This window comes from Emydura macquarii, unplaced genomic scaffold (genome assembly GCF_026122565.2).
Source record: "Emydura macquarii macquarii isolate MOO-44397 ecotype Brisbane River unplaced genomic scaffold, CSIRO-AGI_Emac_v2 contig_18, whole genome shotgun sequence".
NCBI classification, from domain to species: Eukaryota; Metazoa; Chordata; order Testudines; family Chelidae; genus Emydura; species Emydura macquarii.
In genome coordinates, this window is record NW_027130155.1 from 10,607,246 (window position 1) to 10,627,236 (window position 19,991).

The following is a 19,991-nucleotide window of genomic DNA, read 5'->3' on the forward strand; positions in this document are numbered from 1 at the left end:
ATGCTATTAGCCTTCTTGACAACCAGAGCACACTGCTGACTCATATCCAGCTTCTTATCCACTGTTACCCCCAGGTCCTTTTCTGCAGAACTGCTGCCTAGCTCATCGGTCCCCAGTCTGTAGCTGTGCATGGGATTCTTCCTTCCTAAGTGCAGGACTCTGCACTTGTCATTGTTGAACCTCATTAGATTTCTTTTGGCCCAATCGTCCAATTTGTTTAGGTCCTTCTGTATCCTATCCCTACCTTCCAGGCTATCTACCACTCCCCCTAGCTTAGTGTCATCTGCAGACTTGCTGAGGGTGCAATCTACCCCATCCTCCAGATCATTAATGAAGATGTTGAACAAAACCGGCCCCAGGACTGACCCATGGGGCACGCCGCTTGTGACCGGCTGCCAGCTAGACATGGAGCCATTGATCACTACTCGTTGAGCCCTATGCTCTAGCCAGTTCTCTATCAATTTTATAGACCATTCATCCAACCCATACTTCTTTAACTTGCTGATAAGAATACTGTAAGAGACCGTATCAAAAGCTTTGCTAAAGTCTGCAGCAGGTGGTGCCCCATCTGAAGGGGGAGGCAGCCATATAAAGTTCTTTTGTCTTTTTCACCCAACTGGAGACCCAACAGTGGATGGTTGCAAGCCCAGGAGCAACCCAATCACAGTTGCAAAACTACGTAATTTGAATACTGCCATTGCTACTCTGTTTTGTTTAATAGTTGTTTATAACCCTATTATCAATGAACTTGTGTTCATTGACTTGGGAATAATGGATCATAATAATTCCTGGGTTTTTTAATCCTTTGAAATCACTGAATTTATATCAGGGATGAATTTTGGCCCATAAATATATTTTGTGGAAGCTAAATATTGGAGAAAATTAAACCCTGTGTTATGGTATTTCTAAAATGCAGAGGTAAATCTTTTGTGTGAAGTAATTGACTCATATGTTTTTTTCTCAGTTTGTTTCAGATCCTTGTGCCAGCAACCCTTGTCACCATGGTAACTGCAGCAGTAACGGTGATGGCTACCTCTGTATTTGTAATGAAGGCTATGAAGGTACAAACTGTGAACGCTCCTTTCACGGCCTTCCCGTCTCTGGATGGACAGAGTCACTGCCACCAAGACAAATCAGGCCAGCATCATCAACCTTGGGACCTGATGTTTTACCCCATTCAAGAACAACTGTGACATTACCTAGTTGGCAGCCAAAAGCAGGACAGAAAGTTGTAGATCTGAAATGGGATGAAGTAGAGGTGAGAACATTTTGTTTTACAAAGTCATATGTAAAAAGCTTGTGAATATGTAATTTATTATTATTATTTAGTTATCATTTGTCTATGGGCCATAGGCATATATGTGGGAAGATGGAAGATATGTTAATCTGCCTTGCCCTGAGTTAATACTCTGTACAATTAGCAAGTAAAATACTTGGAAATGATTTTAGGCTTAACCGTGGCTCTTTTGAAAACAGATGTAGGCTTTTTAGGTATAATGTATGGGAAATCTTTTTGATATATATGGTACAATATCTTTTAGTTCTATCAATTTATTAATAAACTAGAGTTCCAAATTTCAAATCTGTTTAAGAAAAGCAAAAGCTAAAGCATCTACTTTTTAGCATGATTTTCTTCTATTTACACAATAGTAGTCATCTTTTACATTTATATAGCAAAGGATCCCCATTTTGCTTTGAAACAGTGTAGCCACATAGCACTACTGCAGTGAAGTCACCTCTGAAGTAGAAGATTACTGACCAGGTGACAAAAGTAGCACACAGCATGCTGCACAATGGTAGGGGTCTGGGATGTGGGGAATAAAACTTGAGCAAGGATATTGAGAAGTTGGGTTTGTTCTTTTGAGTATTATGAAAAGTGCAGTGTTTTTTTAATGGCTACTCGACATCTCTGTTTTTAATAAATTGTCATTTGAAAGACACACAATATATTGCAGGAAATGCAGTTAAGCATTCTAGAAGAATAAACTCTGTGTTAAACCCTGCTGGGATTTGAACCTGTGGTTCCAGGAAGGGGTTTTTTTTGTACCAAGGTAGTCACTGGTTACAATGTACACTATTAAAAATGCTATCTTCTGGGAATCTGTCAAGGTCACATTTACATACATTTTTTGAATCATAGCTCAATTATGTGCCATACCGTTCATGAAGTCCCCACAGAAACTGAGTGTTTCTAGTCTTTCCAACCCAGCTGTCTCATCAAGTTTCAGCTTCACTTCTGTAGCTCTACTTTGAGCACAGCAGGCTAGTCTGTGATTGAAAATATTGTAGAGTTGTTTGCCTCTTTGTAGATATTCTTTGTAATATTCTTATATGGAAGAGAAATGTATATTTTATGGATTCCTATCTGAGCCAGAAGTTCTAAGAATTCTTTTTATTGTTTTGTCACAGTAAATACTATCTGCCTCTTCTGTACCTAATAATACATTCTGAGAAGTGTATTCTTATATTTTCAGATCTGTTTCCACACTGGTAGGGAAACTGATCAAAAGAGTCTCAGATCTGTCAATGAATTTTGCAGATTATCCAGTAGAGTTCTAGAATGATAGTGGGAGTATGTATTTAATATCCTCAGAGAACTGGCAAATACAAATGCTCAATACCTACAGCTAGGAAATTTATGTAACAGTTACTTTGACAATACACCGTACCGTATACCACATGCTATAAATAGTTTTCCTGAAGTGTATATACCTTTAGAGATGAAAACTTTGCATTTGGACATATCTAAAAGATGTGCATATGCCTATTTTTTCTTAATTACATTTAATGACTCATAGATATAGTGATGACCTCCAATCCCTGATGGATTAGCAAGATGAATGTTGCAGTTTGAATCTTTTTAATGTAAGTTAAAATGAGCTAGTTTTTATTGCCTCCTAATTACCTTATTTTAAGTGTTTACATTTTTGAGAGCTAAGTATTGACTCTATTCAGTCTTGCAAAAAGAAGACTGAGAGGAAATATGATTGCTGTCTATAAATACATGGGGGGGGGGGAGGGATAAATACCAGTGAGGGTGAAGAGTTTTTAAGTTAAAGGACAACGTTGGCACAAGAACAAGTGGATATAAACTGGCAATGAACAAATTCAGGATGGAAATTAGAAGATTTCTAATCAGCAGTTTCTAGAACAGCTTCCCAATCGAAATTGTGGGGGGGCAAACAACTTCATTAGTTTTAAGAGAGCACTGGATAAATGTATGTCTGCGATTGTAAGATAGGGAAATGGGGTTACTTGCGATGATGGGAGGGGCAAGGCTCAGCAGTACTGGGGCTCAGTGCCAGTTTATGCGTTATGCTCTAAAACTCATGCATCAGGGTTTGTCAGCCACCAGCAGGGTCAGGAAGGGATTCCTCCCTCCCCCCAAATATATTCTGGGTGGTTTATTTTTATGTCCTTCCTCTGAAGCATCAGGGATGGACAAAGCTGGAAATGGCACACTCGGTGGGGTGGGCTGGTGCTCTGAGGTAGCACTGAGCATTCTGTAGCTCAGATGCTTGTCTGACTAGTTCTTGCTCATTTGCAGAGGGTCTAACTGATCACCATATATGGGTCTAGGAAAGAAATTTCCCTCAGGTGAGATTGACAGTGACCTTGGGTGTTTTTCTCCTTCCTTTGCAATGTGACTGTGAGAGTCACTTGCCAGGATTATCTGGGTATATCTCATTGAATCATTTCCCTGCCATTGCAGGAGCCTTGAGAACTGGTGCACTTCAGTTCCTCCTATTTACTGCCTGTGACATATAATAGTCTAGTCTCTTGTAGGTCTCATTTACTGAGGTTGTATTTCTGTTGTTGGGTTTAGTATGCAGGTGCTAGGTGGTGTTGGAGGCCTGTGATATACAGGAGATCAAACTAGATGATCTTAGTGGTCTTTCTGGCCTTAAACTCTATAGCTACGTCTTCACTGACAGATTGATTCCTCTGGATCGACTGAGTGGTCAGTGAAGACCCACTCAGTCAATCCAGAAATCGACATATTAAGACCACCTTCTCAAGTGTCGTAGTGCTGCGTCGATGGGAACGTGGACAGTTCCCGTTGGCGCAGTGCAGTGAAGACGGCGCGCAGAAGAGAGCAGAGAAGTCGATGGGAGTTGCGCAAGTTTTTTGCGTAGCTTGCGTAACTCCGGTCGACTGCCGCCAAATCTCGGAGGTAAGTGTAGACAAACCCTACGACTCTAACTTTAGAATTTTTTTCACTTTGATATATTACTGCTGCTATTTCCAGTATTCTCCGTTAGGTAGAGAAAAACAACTCAAAATGTAACATTTATATATGCTTTCTTACACTAGTAATGGCATGTAACAAATATACAAGAACCATGTTTGAAAGAACAAAAGAAGAGAGGACTAGATTTGTGTGGGACTTTACTTATTAAGGAAGGAATGAGTCCTTTTCCCTTGGGGAAAAGTGAATTTGTTTTTGTCTGGATTATTTGCTGTTTATAGTTTGCAGAGTCCAGAGACGAACCATGCTGGCTGATAGTGGCAGGGCAGAGTGGGAGCAGCTGGCTTCAGCAGTGTTACTGAGCATGCTCAGTCTGTGTGAGCATGCTCAGTCCAAACCAAGCAACAAATCTGGGAGGCACGTAACCTCCCCCATGCATCGCTTCTGGCAGAATCCGTTTGGGGGGCTGTGTATTGTGACTGAGCTGGAGGCCTCCAAGGTACTCACCACTCCAGTGTGCACTGGAGACTTTCTGTCTTTGACCAGACAGATCTGTCTTTGAGGGACAGATAACTGCCGAAACTTAATGAGGGAGCAGGCCTGACTTACGCAAAAGGCTTAAAAGCCAGCAGCCAGTGAAAAGAGGACAGAAAACTGAGGAATGTGTAGGAGGGAGTTTGGGAGATTTTTGTTCTTTAATTTTTAAGCGTAGGGACTAAGAAGAGAAGACAGTGCTGGCTCTTGAGGCAGCACTAGAGATGATCTGAGGAAGAGAGGAGACAAAGAAGATGACTGGATACAGAAGTTGCAGGATGTATATTATTCTTTAGTGAGTATCTGACAGAAGCTACTTATGTATGACATGTCGCCTGATAGAGCTGCTGGAAGAGAATATGCATTTGGAGATTATTGTGGCGTTCAGATGGGGATTTAAAGACATGATAGAAGAAAAGAGAGAGGAGACTGCACATACAGCTCAAGATTTGATGACTTTGCCAAACAAGTGGTCCTAGAAGGCAGACTGCTAGACGAGGAGGATGACCCATGAGAACGAAGCAGAGGAAGACACTGGCTAGTTGAGGAGAAACAAAGTGGAGGGACAGGTTTGCTGCACTGGAGAATGATGAGGAGAAGTAGAAAGAAACGATAGCAGTCCTAGCAGAAGAAAGGAAGAGATGATGGAGGTAGCTAGGGATGGAGCTCTAGTAAGGATGAGGATGATATACATGGGACAGCAAGAGAACACGGAAATTAGAATGATCTTCAGACAGAATTAAGAACAGCTGACAGGGAATATGATATTCACACCAAAACTAGTAAGAGGCAGGTTTTTGTGACTGCAGATTTATCACTTAAAATCGATTGACAGGCCAGTCACCAGAGTAGATACAGAGAATAGAAAGGTGTGCTGTCTGCCAGAACCAAGGATATGAGACATGGATCTCAGGCTGAAAGGGATCCTGATGGGTATGGAGAAAAGTCCATAGGTTGTGCTTCTTGTTGGGACAAATGACACTGTAACATTTCTGCAGGAAAGGATCAAGGATGGCTGCACAAGGCTGGGTAAGGTCTCCCAAAGAAGTGGAGGCTCAGAAGATTTTTTTTCTGTGGAATTCTTCTAGTCCTTAAGGAGGGAAGGTGAAGGTGTGGCAAGATAATGAAGACAACCTCACAACACCAATCCTTGAGCCATGTTGAAGGTTTTTGGACATTCATGGAAAGACAGGACTCTTCTTGATTAATAGATTAATAGACTAATTCTGGGGCAAGTTTGGGAGAGACTCCTATAAACACCATGCTTGGCATTGGCTGCAGAGGGAGGGGGCCACCCAAGCCATGGCCCAGCCACTTTTAGGCAGGCACATAGAAAATAGGGTAACCATCTGGCTGATTTTTGACTGACCTGACCTGTTGTTCTACTCTTTTGCTGGTTGCTGGTCAAGAGATTTAATTTACTCAGCTTTTTGTGTGCGCATGTGCAGCAAGCTTATAACTAGCAGCTGCACATGTCATGGCTGAATGTGTGCCATGGATCCTGGTCTGTGTGCTCAGCCTGCAGCATGCTGGGCTATCACACGCCAGCTACTGAAACCATAGCAACTGCCCGGGACCATGTGGGAATGGGATAGACACATCACCTGAAGGCCAGGCTTGACAACAGGGAGAGATAAGGTAAGGAGTAGGGGAGGGGAGGCAGGGGCTAGTAGCTGGTGCACTGAGAGAGGAAGAGGAGTGTCAGGTCAGGGGGAGGATAAATCTATGTCCTCCTCCCAACTTTAAGTGGTACTCCACCTGGTTTCAATGCACAGAACAAGGAAAATCAAGTAAATGAGGATATAGTAGGGGATAAATCAATATCAGAAGGTATGGGTATGGGCAGCAGGGAGAAAAAGTACTAATGTTGATGGGAGCAGTAGTTAGGTTAGTGATAGGACTAATCCAACTAGGAAATTGGGTAAGGTCAGAGAGGAAACAACTGAGATGTTTGTACACTAATGCAAGGAGCCTGGGCAGCAAAATGGAGGAACTGGAACTATTGGTGCAAGATGTGAAACTGGATATTCTAGGGATAACAAAAACATGATGGAACAGCAGTCATGACTGAAATACAGGGAATGCGCTGTTCGGAAAAGATAGAAATAAAGGCAAAGGTGGTGAAGTAGCATTATATATCAGTGATGTGGTAGACTGTAAGGAAATAAGAAGTCATATGCAGTGCCCTGGCACCTCTAGGATTTGCAGTTCATAGCCCCACCACCTCTGGACTTGCCGCATCAGTTATGAAAGTAAAAAAAAAATTGCTTGAGCCCTGGCACCTAGTTGCTTGAGCCCCAGCATCTCTTTTGTTACAAATTAAGTACTGGTCATATGCATAATATGTCAAAATCACTTTACGGTTCAATTGGAATAGTGTTAGAGGTAAACTATAGAGGGTCCCAGGGTCAGATTTGGATGTGGATAGAGATATGTTTAATATTATTAGAGAGATAAATACTACTGGGAATTGTGTCATTATGGAAGACTTAAACTTTTCAGATACAGATTGGTGGACACATGCTATTAATTGTGTAAGGCCCAGTTATTCCTGAATATGATACCTGCAAGATTTCTTTGCCAAATAGTGACTGAGCCAATAAGGTGTGGTGCTATTTTGGACTTGGTTTTAGTAAGTAGTGAGGACATCAAAGAAAAGCTAGTCATAGAAAATAACCTTGGGTTGACTGATTTATTAGTTGGTTCAATTTAAATTAAATGCAAGGATAAATAAAAACAGATCAGTAACTAAGGTTTTCAATTCCAAAAGGGCAAAATTTGAGAAATTAATTAAACTAGTTAGTGAAGTCAACTGGACTGAAGAGGTCAAGGGACTGAAATATGGAGAAGATGTGGAATTTCTTTAAATTAAAGGTGCAAAAACTATTGTGACTTTGCATGCCAAAGGGAGAGAGGGGAATTGTAGGGAAGTGTTCCAGATATAAGTGTGTGAATAACCAAATAAAGGATATTAGGTGTAAGAAGAGAGTCTACAATGAATGGAAAAAGGGATTGACCTGAAAAGAAAGCTATATCTTAGAGCTCAAAAAGTGTAGGGATGGTGAGAACTGCCAGAAGTCAAGCTGAGTTAGACCTTACAAAGAAAATTAAAACAAATAGTAAGAAGTTCTTTAGCTATGTAGATAAAAAGAGAACAAGAAAAAGAAATGGGGTTGCTATATTGTGGGGTCATTATAGGGATAAAGATTATGTTTCTGGTCAACCAAGTTCTCAAGAAAGATTAAGTCAAACTGGAACAGGTGCAGAATAGAGGTACGGGGGTGATTGGGGGAATAAGGAGCCTTACAAGAGGAGACTGAAATAGCTTAGTTTACTTAGCCTCACACAACAAAGACTGAGAGGGAATATGATTGGGCTCTATAAATGCACTGATGGAGTATCACCAGGGAGGAGGACAAGCTGTTTAGTTTAAACTAAAGTACAATGTGAGCAGGAGAACAAATGGGTATAAACTGGACATGAATAAATTTAGACTGGTAATTAGATGAAGGTTACTAACCACCAGAAGAGTGATATTCTGGAATAGTCTTCCAATTGGAGTAGTGAAGGCAAGAAATCTAATTGGTTTTAAGATGGAGCTTGATGGGTTGCCAGTAATAGCAGCAGCAAACTGGACTTGACCTTCAAATCCTAAATTCCTAAGGGATTATAAGAGCCAACACCAAATATAATCAGGATTGCCAAAGTAGAATGATAATAAATTGTAAATAATTATACCTCTAACTGATACCCTAAACTACAGTATCTGTCAATAAAACCGTCAAATTGCTAGCGACAAGTATCTCTAGTGTCTGATGATGGGGCACTAGATGGGGAGGGATCTGAGTTATTACAGAGAACTCTTTCCCAGGGGTCTGGCTGGTGGGTCTATCTGATTGCTATATTTAGAGTTGGGAAGGAATATTCCCCCAGGTCAGTTTGGCAGAGACCCTGGTTTGTTTGTTTTTTTGTCTTCCTCTGGAGCATGAGGCATGGGTCACTTGCCAGTTTAAACTAGGGTAAATGGCAGATTATCTGTAATCTGAAGTCTTTAAATCACGATTTGGACTTCAGTAACTCAGCCAGAGATTAGGGGTCTATTACAGGAGTGGGTGGGTGAGGTTCTGTGGCCTTTAGTGGGCAGGAGGTTAGACCAAATCAGAGGTTCTCAAACTGGGGGTGGAGGCGAATGCATTCTGTGGGGGATGAAAAGCTTTAGGGAAAAAATACTTACTGTGCACAGTCAGACTACTGGGCAGCCGGAGAACAGCGGCTGCTGGCTGGACGCCCAGCTCTGAAGGCAGTGCCGCCACCAGCAGCAGAGAAGTAAGGGTGATGTGGTATGGTATTGCCACCCTTACTTCTGCGGTGCTGCTGGCAGTGGCACTGCCTTCAGAACTGGGTGCCCGTCCAGCAGCCGCCACTCTCTCTTCAGAGCTGGGTGGTCAGAGAGCAATAGCTGCAGGCTGGAGGTGGGGAAAGGAGGGAGGAGCGCAGTGGCATAAACTACTACAGACAAAGGGGGCACAGTCAAATAAGTTTGAGAACCACAGGACTAGATAATCATGATGGCCCTTTGTGACCTTAAAGTCTATGAGAATGCAGACAACATACTAACTTTAAAGATCTCCACTCTAACTCTGTTTTGTTCTCTCTCCTAACCTGTCATTGGGAGTCTCTTCTTATCTGTTGCAACAGACCCTAATGTCTGCAAATCAGAAAACATTGGAGCACTTGACTGAGGTCTTTTTAAAACTATTTTGTAATCTCAGCTGAGACACAGTGCATGTTGCATATTAATCTTTGCATAAGGGGATCTGTTCAGAGAGGGTCCTCCCAGCCTGAGTAGACAGATTCATGGTAACAGAGCTTGAGCTAATTACTAAAAACAGCAGTGTGGACACTGGAGCCCAAGCTGAGCTGTGCCTGAGCACCTAGGCTTGAGACCCAGAGCTCCAGCCCGGTGTTAAACAGATATGAGCTCATAGTGTAAATAATGGAAATCGCTTGTTACTGTTCAGTAGATTTCAATTTTGATATTTGCAATGTTCCAGAAAAATGTTCCAGAAGGCTCATTGTGCTTTAAGAATTGAAATTCTAATTAGCTGTACAAGAAACTAGGAAACATACTATGAGATATTATATATCACCATAAGTATATAGTCAGAGTAAACCAAAACTATAATAGAAAAATAAACCAAATAAAAATAGTCTTTGTTAACGAAGCATTCTCCTATCCCTAAATAAATAAGGCTCCAATCCAGCAAAGGCTTATGCACATAAACATTCCATTGAGTTCAGGCAACCTACTCACAGTGGCTACATCTACACTTGGGGCTAGGGGTGCGATTCCCAGGTTGCATAGACATACTCGTTCTAGCTCTGATTGAGTTAGCACGTGATTGTAGAGTTGCTGTGTAACATAATGCCGAGTGGTGGCACAAGCTAGCCACTCCAGTTACAAACCTGCCTGGACCAAATTAGTATGTACTTGGTGCAGCTACCCTGTGTCCCTGCTCACTACTGTTCTCTACTAACACAGCTCAAAGAGAGCTAGCGAGAGTATGTCTTCACAAGCTAGGAATCACACCCCTAGCATTGAGTGTAGACATAGTCAGTGAGCAAAGTTAAGCATGTGCAAAGCGGATTGGTTCCTAAGCAGGGAAATAAATCATGTGTATTAACGTTTTTGTCATAGTTCCAGAAAGAAGCATGGTTACAATGCCACCAAAGCCCTCCAGAATTTGAAAATAAATACTAGGGTTGTTTTTACCCACCAGGAAAAGTACAAATGAGGTTGGGTTGATTTTAGTATTAAGTATATAGTAAAGCTCAGTGTGCAGCAATATTTTGAAGTTCAACAGATGCTAAAAATTTCATATCTTTTTGTGACCTTTTTTCTTAATGTATCAATAGATTGTAAAGAAAAGAGGATTCAGATGCGTTTATTCAGGAATAAAATGTTAAGCCTATGGTTGACTTTTAAAATATTTTGGTTATGGAGATTCTTTAAGATGCACTCATGAGGTATAGAAACCAAAATTGGATAGACATTAGCTGAGTCATTTTTAAAAATCCATTGTGTTCTCCAGCATACTCCTCTATTAGCCCAAACAAGAGGGTTTATATAGCTATGTTAGCAATTTTGTCTAATCACATTTTAAAATATTTTTCCTTGCTCTGAGGTTATGACCCACTGATTACTGATGAAGTGAAAGCTAAGTATAGGGCCAATCCAGCATTCCTTACACAGGTAAAACTCACATTGCATGGACTTTTTAATGGGAGTTTTGGTGAGTAGTGACTGAAGAATAGAACTTTGATGACATGAACATTTTCTCCCCTCATCTAAATATATTTCAGAACAATAAATCTCTTTTTTTGAGGTCAAATCCTGTAAAATGGAGCAAATATTAAGTTTAAGGGCCCAGCTTGGCTACAAATACAGACAAATCAGGCAGTGAGGGCAAGCAAGAGTCCCAAACTTCATTCCCTGAGGCCCACCTGTGCAGCTGCAAAAGACATTGTGGCCCACTAACACTTCTTGAGGAAAATTATTAATTTAAATTATTACATACATATAAACTATAACATTGTAAATAAACAGTGTACATGTTTCCTTTTCATTTTAATGTAAACAATTGTAATGATAGAAATCCCTAGCAATATGCACTTAAAGAAATGTTTTAAGATCTTCGAAACCAAACAGTTTTAGTAAAACTACACTTTAAAAAAATGTGCGCGAGCTCCTCCTGGTCCCAACACCCCAGCAGGGAGGGCGCATGCTCCTCCAGTTCCAGAGCCTTGGTGGGAGCTGACAGCTCTTCCGGCTCCCAGGACCCTAGCGGGGGCACAGAACATGCCCCTCCAAAATTACTGGAATTTAAAGTCCTGTGCATGCCCCTGGCTCTCTCAAACCTTTTCAGTCCACTGGGGTTCAGAAATCCTTCCCCAACATCAGCTAAGAGAGGTCACTGCAAAGGGGGATTATCTCAAGACAGTGAAGCCCTGTAAATTCAAACCCACCCTAATTTAGTTCTTGGGTTAAATTCAGAACTTTCTTCTCAGTGTGGTCTGGTACTACCAACAAGTTTCAAGTGTCTTAAACAAGGCTTCTCATAGTTTTTCAAGAACCACTCCATTTTGACATTTTTGTCTCCTCTTCCTTTTAGACTGAGTGAAAAGTCAAAGCTTTCTGAACAGTGTAGTGAACAACCTATGCAGTTTTCAAGCTTTTACATTCAACAACCCAATGTTACAGCAGAAAAAAGTTTTAGGACTCCTCTCTCATCTAGACATAAAATATAGGAGTGTGGTAGAAAACTCCATGTTGAGAACCCATGCCTGAGATCAATGATTCCAGTTCTATCAAAAAGAGAGAGGGTTCTATGTGCTTCTAAAAAAATCTGGATGACCTTGTCTGACTCTGGATATGTCTGTCTTCATGGGCAAAACTGATTTCATGATGGAGGTCATAGCTCTTCTGATCCAAAAAATAGGACCCTTTCCACACAAGGTTTGTTGTTATATTCTAGTACATCCCTTCTGCCATGAGTGTCTATGCTTTACAATCAGGAATGATCATTATCTGATTAGAAGAAGTCCTTCACTCTGTTACCTGTTCCTTGGGTGATCTGAAGTTAAAGGTCATCCTGATGGTCATCTTGAGAAAAGAGAGTATCTAGATTTATTGACTATATGACTTTACGACACCTTGTGAAAGTGCAATTGTGCAACATGATAGCTTGCTTCACTGACCACACCATCCAGTCCTTGGAACAACATTGATAATACCATGGAGGAAATCCAAGATTTTATTCCTAGAACATAAAAAGGGGTGCAGAGTCTCAAAATTTTCTCTCTAGGTGGAATAAATTGTATTCTAATTAAGATCATTCTGAAAATATAGTTGCTGGCTCCAACAGGGTTACAGTTATTTTGTGAACAGGAAAACAAAGAACTATATGTAATGGAATTTGCTGGGCAAGTACATTCATTTACAAAGCGCTACAAAACTGACATCATTTCTTCATCTGATGCCATCTTTGGACATGATGCTTCGGTCTCCCCTGCTGCTCTTCAGAGAAGACCCTTTCTTAAAAATTTTACTCTGTGTTGTTTGGTTTGATATTATGATGTTTCTACTCTGGACACTTTCATTTTTCCTTCCCCATTGTTAAAAGTTGGTTTTTACTGCCTGCTGCTTCCCAGCAATTCCCACTCTGTGGAATAATGGAGGAGTTCCTATGTTGGCTGGAGAACAATAGAATTAATTTCCTTACCTCTAATTCTGTCTTCTCTGAATGGGAATTCACTGCTCTCTCCCACCCTGGGGGACATGTATTCAGTAATTTTTGTATGGCTGGACGGGGAGGTTAATTGATCCTTCTCTTCTGGTTCTGACAAACCTACTTTTATTTCATTCTTCCACGACTGCATTTTTCCCTTGTTGAAAACAGTTCAGCCTGGTAGTTAAATATCTAATCTTTTTTTTTTTAAAATACGGTTCCCTTCCCCTGCCTCCTTCCATTTTTCTTAGGTTTGGCAATATAGCTGGGGGAGAAAGGTCATACAGTTTAACTCTGTGCCTGTAGAGGGTGCTGCTAGGCAGGCTACACTGGTAGAGGGGAAAAAAGGAAATCTCTTGCCTGCATCAGAGACTTGGAAAAGATGGAAAACCAGCAGTTCCAAACCTGATGGAGCAGTGTATTTCCATTCACAGAAACCAAAATTGCAAGTAAGGAAACTAATTTTATTGAATTAAAAATTAATTAGTATGTATCCTTTGGAAAGAGATTTGACAGGTTAACATTTACAGAAGCATTCCTGGTAATGTATTCAACTTAGCTGTTGCTGTTCTGCTGGAGGGATATCGTTTTTTTGTGAAACTAATGTCATATCGCTTTTAAAATGATACAGCTTTGGGATATAACATTTTTCTCAAGCTAATATTTTTTACAGTATTTGCATTCATCCAATGTCCTTAAAATAAGTTTTGTCTGAAGTCTAAAACTTTAATTTCCTTAAGCACTGGTTTTTATCACCAGCCCTTCCAGCTGGATGGTGCATGTCAATGAGGCTTTTGCTTCCCTGAGTCAGTTCAGGTATGTTGTGTGAGTTTCACACTTGCAACTGTATTCTGGACAGTAATATTCCTCACTATTGTTTGGCAAGAAGACCAGGCGGATCTCATTGCCTCCACCTTAGATGTAGAGAAGGGAAAGGAAAGCTAGGGGGAAAGACAAGAATCGAGAATCTTTAAGAGCAGCCAGCTCAGGAGGAAACTCAGACATAGGTTTATGTTGTCACGTGAGAATAAAGAAGGAGTGCTGAGTTCTAGACAATAATCCATTGTGTGTGTGTGTGTGTGTGTGTGTGTGTGTGTGTGTGTTTACAAAACTATGCAAACACACTGCAAGCCACAATGGGGTTTTGTGGAAGCTATGATGCGAGGCTGGTGCATTCTGGGGCATCACAACAAATAGCCAGCAGGGAAGGATGGAAATTTTGGGACTTAAAATACAAAGGAAAGGTGAATTTTCACTTGTTAATATGTTCTTAATCCAGATAGGGGGAAAACTCAGCATAAGTCGTTAAAGGCAATGAGGTTCATTCTGTTTACAAGCCACCTTTAAGACTGAGACAGCAAGGACTGGATGCTCTGAAACTGCAAATTCCAAAAGCCCTCTGTTGTAATTCGTAAAACTCCCATTTTCAGGGATATTGAATGAATATAAAGTATCCCACTGTCATAAAAGGACCATAACTTTATCAAAATTAGTCTGCTAGTATTGATAAGACCCAGTAGGATTTCAAATGTACGTATGGTTAACTTTAAGGGCAAGCTTCTGAGAAATTTCATGTACAACAAACCTCTTCAGAAAAGAATTATTTCACTGGTGTGAAAGATGGCAGGTGTGTGTTAGTGTAAATGTAAATTTAGCACTGCTTTGATGTATATTCCACATTTTAGCATCACTGTATTAAGTGCTCATATATGTAGGTTTCCAAAATAATAAGGGTAATCTTATAAAGATATTACCTTGATGTTTGGGATTTGTGTACGTGTTTCTTCACCTACTGAGATGCGACTGATTCCATTTTTGTTTGTGGTGCCTGGGCAGGACAGTATCTGAAATCTGTACTTTCTGTTGCTTATAGGGAGCCTAAGAGGCAGGAACACAACCTCCTGATCTCTCCTTTGCTTCCCTTTCTGGACCCCAGCAGATTTTCCCTCCCCTACAACCTCATTTTGGAGAGCTGGAAGGGTGGTGACATAATCTTCTGGCTTCCTTTTTGGCTCCATAAAAGAGTTCTAGAGATGGATACATCCTCACAGTGACTCCACTGTTCCTTTCTCTGGCAAGCATACAGTGGATTTCTTCCCTGCCCCACACAGGGCCCTTGGGAAAGGGCAGTGGTTAAAATCTTTGAAGCAGAAATGTGATTTTTTTTTGGTTTGTTATGTATCTCTTTTAAAAGAGATCCAAAGAGATCTCAGTATCCATTGATTTAGACCCAAACTGTTTGAGTCCATTCATATTTATGCCAGTTGATAGGTGAACAGAAGAATACACGTCCTCATATCAGAATGGATATGTAATCATTCTAAATACTGCATAACATATTGAATAGCTTATTTGTGTGCTGATTGAAGAGCATATCTCTGTAAGCAATTATTCTTCTTCGAGTGCTTGTTCGTGTCCATTCCACTATAGGTGTGTGCACGCCTCCGTACACGGTTACCCGGAATTTTTTTCCCCTTAGCAGATCCCATAGGGCTGGTTCTGGCGCCCCCTGGAGTCCCGCACACATGCCGTGGTATATGAGGCGCTGCCGGCCCTATGTCCCCTCAGTCCCTTCTTTCCACCCGTGACGGTTGCTGGAACTAGCCTTGCTTTCAGCAAGTGCTATTCCCCTTATTCGGACTTGTTTGACATTCTAAGTTTATTTTAGTTAGTTAAGTAGTTGTTAAGTGTTTTTAAGAGTAGTTAGAGATAAGGCAAGTCCCTGCGGGGACTTTGAGCATATTATTGGAGGCCTTGTTTATGACCTTGGTCATGCCCCGGTTGCCGGGATTCAAGCCGTGTGCCTCCTGCAGGAAGGCCTTCCCGCTCAGTGATCCCCACGACCAGCCTCCTGCCCTGCAGTGATCCCCACGACCACTGCCTCATGCCCCGGTTGCCTTAAGTGCTTGGGAGAAGCCCACAGAAAAGAGAAGTGTAAGATCTGCAGGGCTTTTTAAACCGAGGACTCAAGAGGATCAAGAGATCCAGTTGAAAGCCCTGTTGATGGAGGCAGTGCTCCACCTGGCGTCTGAGCCGGCCTGCTCCACCTTGGCACCAAGCGTGACCTCGGTACAGAGCGCACCGCCGGCACTGCCCTCGACTTGGCACCGCACAACATCGCTGGCACCGAAGAGGAAGAAGCAGCTTGCGGAGCGCGGACACAGGGTCAAGTTTGGAGATGCACCAGACCCAGCCCATCAAGTCTTCTCCGGTGCCTGCATCTCCGGTCAGGGAGCCTCCCCCCCGACTCCTGGGAGTGGGAGAGTGCCGCTGTTGACACCAGGGGCTTTTCAGGCGGCAAGAGCCTTGTTGGCCTTGCCTACGCCACCGCCGCCCCCCTGCCGAGGGAGAAGGGGCTGGTGTCACAGGGGAAACCTGTTTTGGGTCCCCTGAATGGCGGTGGAGATCTCCGGTATGAGGAGGAAGATCTCCCGCCGGATGGTGTCTGAGGGTAGAGCAGAGCAGCTCCCCCAGTAGTTGTTTCAGGTTGGCGTCGTTGAGTCAACCTGCTCCGGCACCGCAGGCAGCACGTGCCAGGAGGTGGCACCAGTCAAGGTCTGCCAGGCGGCGCTCAGACAGCTCCCGTCCCAGATCCCCGGCACCAAGGAGTTTGCCCGCACCGAGACAGCGCGGAACCCGGTCACCGGAGGAAGACTTGGCACCGTGCAGTCCCCGACGCGGAACCAGGTCACCGGAGTCCAGCTCGGCACCAAGGAGTTCAGAGCAGCACTGACCTCGGGCACTGAAAGTGTCTGCAGGGCCGCAAGGCAAGCGGCAGCGGAAATCATCGGTACCGAGACGACATTCCGGTACCTCTAGCTCTTCGGAGCGCACCTCTGTTCGTTGGCACTGGTTGCGGTGACAGAGGCAGTCCTCATCGTCCTCCAGGTCAGAGGAGTCAAGAGGGAGGTCCCCGGCCTGGAAGGGTGCCCGGGACTGAGGACGTACACGGCACCGCCTGTCCATGGCCTCTGACTATGAGGATGACTCGGGGTCTCCCAGTGGGGACAGTCAGTGGGAGAACTGACGCCCCCACAAAGCATCACAGCCTGTGGCGCAGTCAGCCCCAGACTGGCCCCAGGGACAATGGCCGCAACAATGCCTTAGTGGGCCCCAAGGGGTATCCAGGTGGGGCCGGGGCCCCAATCCATTATGTCATTGGGGGTGCAGTCCATGCCTCTGGCACAGGAGAAGGCCCATAGACACCACTCCTTGGACAAGGAGTCGGACCACATGGAGGGACCCTCAGCGGGTGCAACCCTTCACCAGGGAGGGGGTGCACCCACAGGACGCACCTCAGCAGTCTTCTTTCTCCTCACCTGATGAGGCAGTCTCCTGGTACCACTCGGCCTCACTGGAGGATTTCAGGGCGCACCAGGAGCTGCTCAAGAGGGTGGTCTCCACCTTGGGGCTGGAGGTGAAGGAGTTAAAAGAGGCCAAAGATAGCCTCTTTAATGTGCTGGCGGCTGCCCCAGCAAGAGTGGTCCTCCCAGTCCATGAAAGGATCCTTAAGATTGTAAAGGCCCTGTGGCAAACCCCTTCCTTGGTCGCCCCTATGTCAAAGGTGGCCAAGAAAAGATATTATGTCCCGGCAAAGAGGTTTGAGTATTTATTCACTCACCCCGCCCCGGGAGCCCTGGTAATAGACACGGCTAACCAGCGAGACAGGCAAGGTCAGCCAGGGTCCACTCCCAAGAACAAGGACAATAAGAAGCTGGACTTGTTTGGGAGAAAGGTTTGGTGCAAGCCTGCAGTTCAGGATTGCCAACCGTCGGGCCCTCCTGGGCAGATATAATTTCAACCTGTGGGACTCCCTCAGGCGGTTCGCTGAGGCCCTGCCCCAGGACCAGGATGTGGACATTTGCATCATCGTGGAGGAAGAAACCATGGTAACTAGGGCAGCGCTCCAGACATGCTGTGACGCTGCTGACTCGATGGGCAGGTCCATAGCCTCTGCCATCTGTATGGGAAGGTGCTCATGGCTGCAATTCTCAGGCCTGTCCCAGGAGGTGCAGCAGTCTATTCAGGACCTCCCCTTTGATGGGTCAGCCCTATTCTCCAGCCAGACCAATGTGAAGTTGCACTGTCTGAAGGATTCCAGGGCCACGCTTTGCTCCCTGGGCCTTTACACAACCCAGTTTTCCAGGCGCAGCAGCAGCCAAGGCCTCCGCCCAGGCTTTTTTCAACCCTGTAGGAATAGGGGAATAGAAAAAGGAATCAGCCCCCTAGCTCGTCCTCAGCTACCCAGCAGGGGCCCCCCAGGAGGTCGGGCAATCAGAGAAGGTAATTTTGATGGTGCGCCCGAGGGTGGCGCCCTGACTGCTCTCCTGGATCCGCCCCGCCCTTTCCTAAACAGGATAAGGCCCTTCTATCCCGAATGGGCAAAAATCACTTTGGACAGTTGGATCCTTGGGATACTCTTAGGAGGCTATGTCTTACAGTTTGCATCTACCCCCCAACAACCCTCCCCCTCTGTCCCTCTTCAGGGACCCCTCTCACAAGCAACTCCTCTTGCAGGAGGTGGACACCCTCCTCAACCTAGGAGCAGTGGAAATGGTCCCTCAAGGCAGAAGGGGAAAGGGGTTCTATTCGAGGTACTTCCTCATCCCCAAGGCAAAAGGGGATCTGAGACCTGGGTCATCTAAATAAATATGTCCAACGGCTCAGATTTCGTATGGTCTCCCTAGCCTCCATAATCCCTTCCCTGGATCCAGGAGACTGGTATGCCGCCCTCGATCTCAAGGACGCATACTTTCATGTGTCTATCCTCCTCAGCCACAGGCGTTTTCTCCGTTTCACAGTGGCTGGCTCCCACTACCAGTTTACAGCCCTACCCTTTGGCCTATCTTCAGCTCCAAGGGTGTTCACCAAGTGTATGGTGGTAGTGGTTGCCCACCTGAGATGAAAGGGTGTGCAAATTTTTCCTTACCTGGACGATTGGTTGATCAGGGGCAGGTCCAGGTCCCAAGTGCAGGAAAGTGTGACCTTCACTTGCTCCACATGCAGTAGGCTGGGACTTCTCATAAACAAAGAAAAGTCCAAACTAACCCCAGTGCAATGAATAGAATTCATTATGGCCACCCTGGATGCTTCCCAGGCCAGAGCCTTCCTGCCTCAGCCACGTTTCGAGGTGAGGGTCTCTATCATCTCCCAGCTGCACTGATGCCCCATGACAACAGCCAGGCACTGCCTACAGCTGTTAGGCCACATAGCGGCCTGCACGTAAGTAGTGAGACTAGCTCGCCTGAGGCTCAGACTGCTTCAGGCATGGTTGGCCTGGTATATGTGCTGAGCAGACACTGAGCGGGTGGTTACAGTTCCCCCATCTGTCTTAGCCTCCCTAAACTGGTGGCGGATGCCCAGGGCAGTGATGAAGGGCATTCCGTTCAGGGAACTGGTCCCATCGGTCATCCTAATTTCCGACGCATCAGACGTAGGATGGGGAGCCCGTATCAGCGCCAACCTAGGCACTCAGGGGTTCTGGTCAGGGGAGGAGAGGCGCCTGCACATTAACGTGAAGGAGCTGAGGGCCATTCGCCTAGCGTGCAAGGTGTTCCTCCAATTCCTGATAGGCAGAGTGGTGCAAGTGCTGACGGACAACGCCGCAGCCATGTTTTACATAAACAGGCAGGGGGGAGTGCACTCCTCGTCCCTCTGCGAGGAAGCTATCCATCTGTAGGACTTTGCCGTGAGGCACGATTTCAACTTGACTGCCTCTCACCTCCTGGGAGTGAGGAACGATGAGGCGGATCGCCTCAGCAGGTCGTTTCTACCCCGCCACGACTGGTCGTTGCACCCAGAGGTGGTGGCTATGATCTTCCGGAAGTGGGATGCTCCACAACTGGACCTATTCGCGTTGACCCGGAACACAAAGTGCCTGAGATTCTGCTCACTCTGGGTCGCAAGACTGGGTCGAATTCCGATGCGTTCCTCATTGACTGGACAGGGACCCTCATGTACGCGTTCCTGCCCATTCCACT

The 19,991-nt window shown here is 44.5% G+C and overlaps 1 protein-coding gene across 1 annotated transcript in view; it reads left to right on the forward strand.

Moving 5' to 3' along the window:
• DNER (delta/notch like EGF repeat containing) overlaps window positions 1–19,991 on the forward strand; it is a 215,930-nt gene that overhangs the window by 88,222 nt on the left and 107,717 nt on the right. The window contains 1 exon segment of the mRNA XM_067558948.1: window positions 965–1,258. Within this exon segment, the coding sequence (XP_067415049.1) occupies window positions 965–1,258 (294 nt within the window).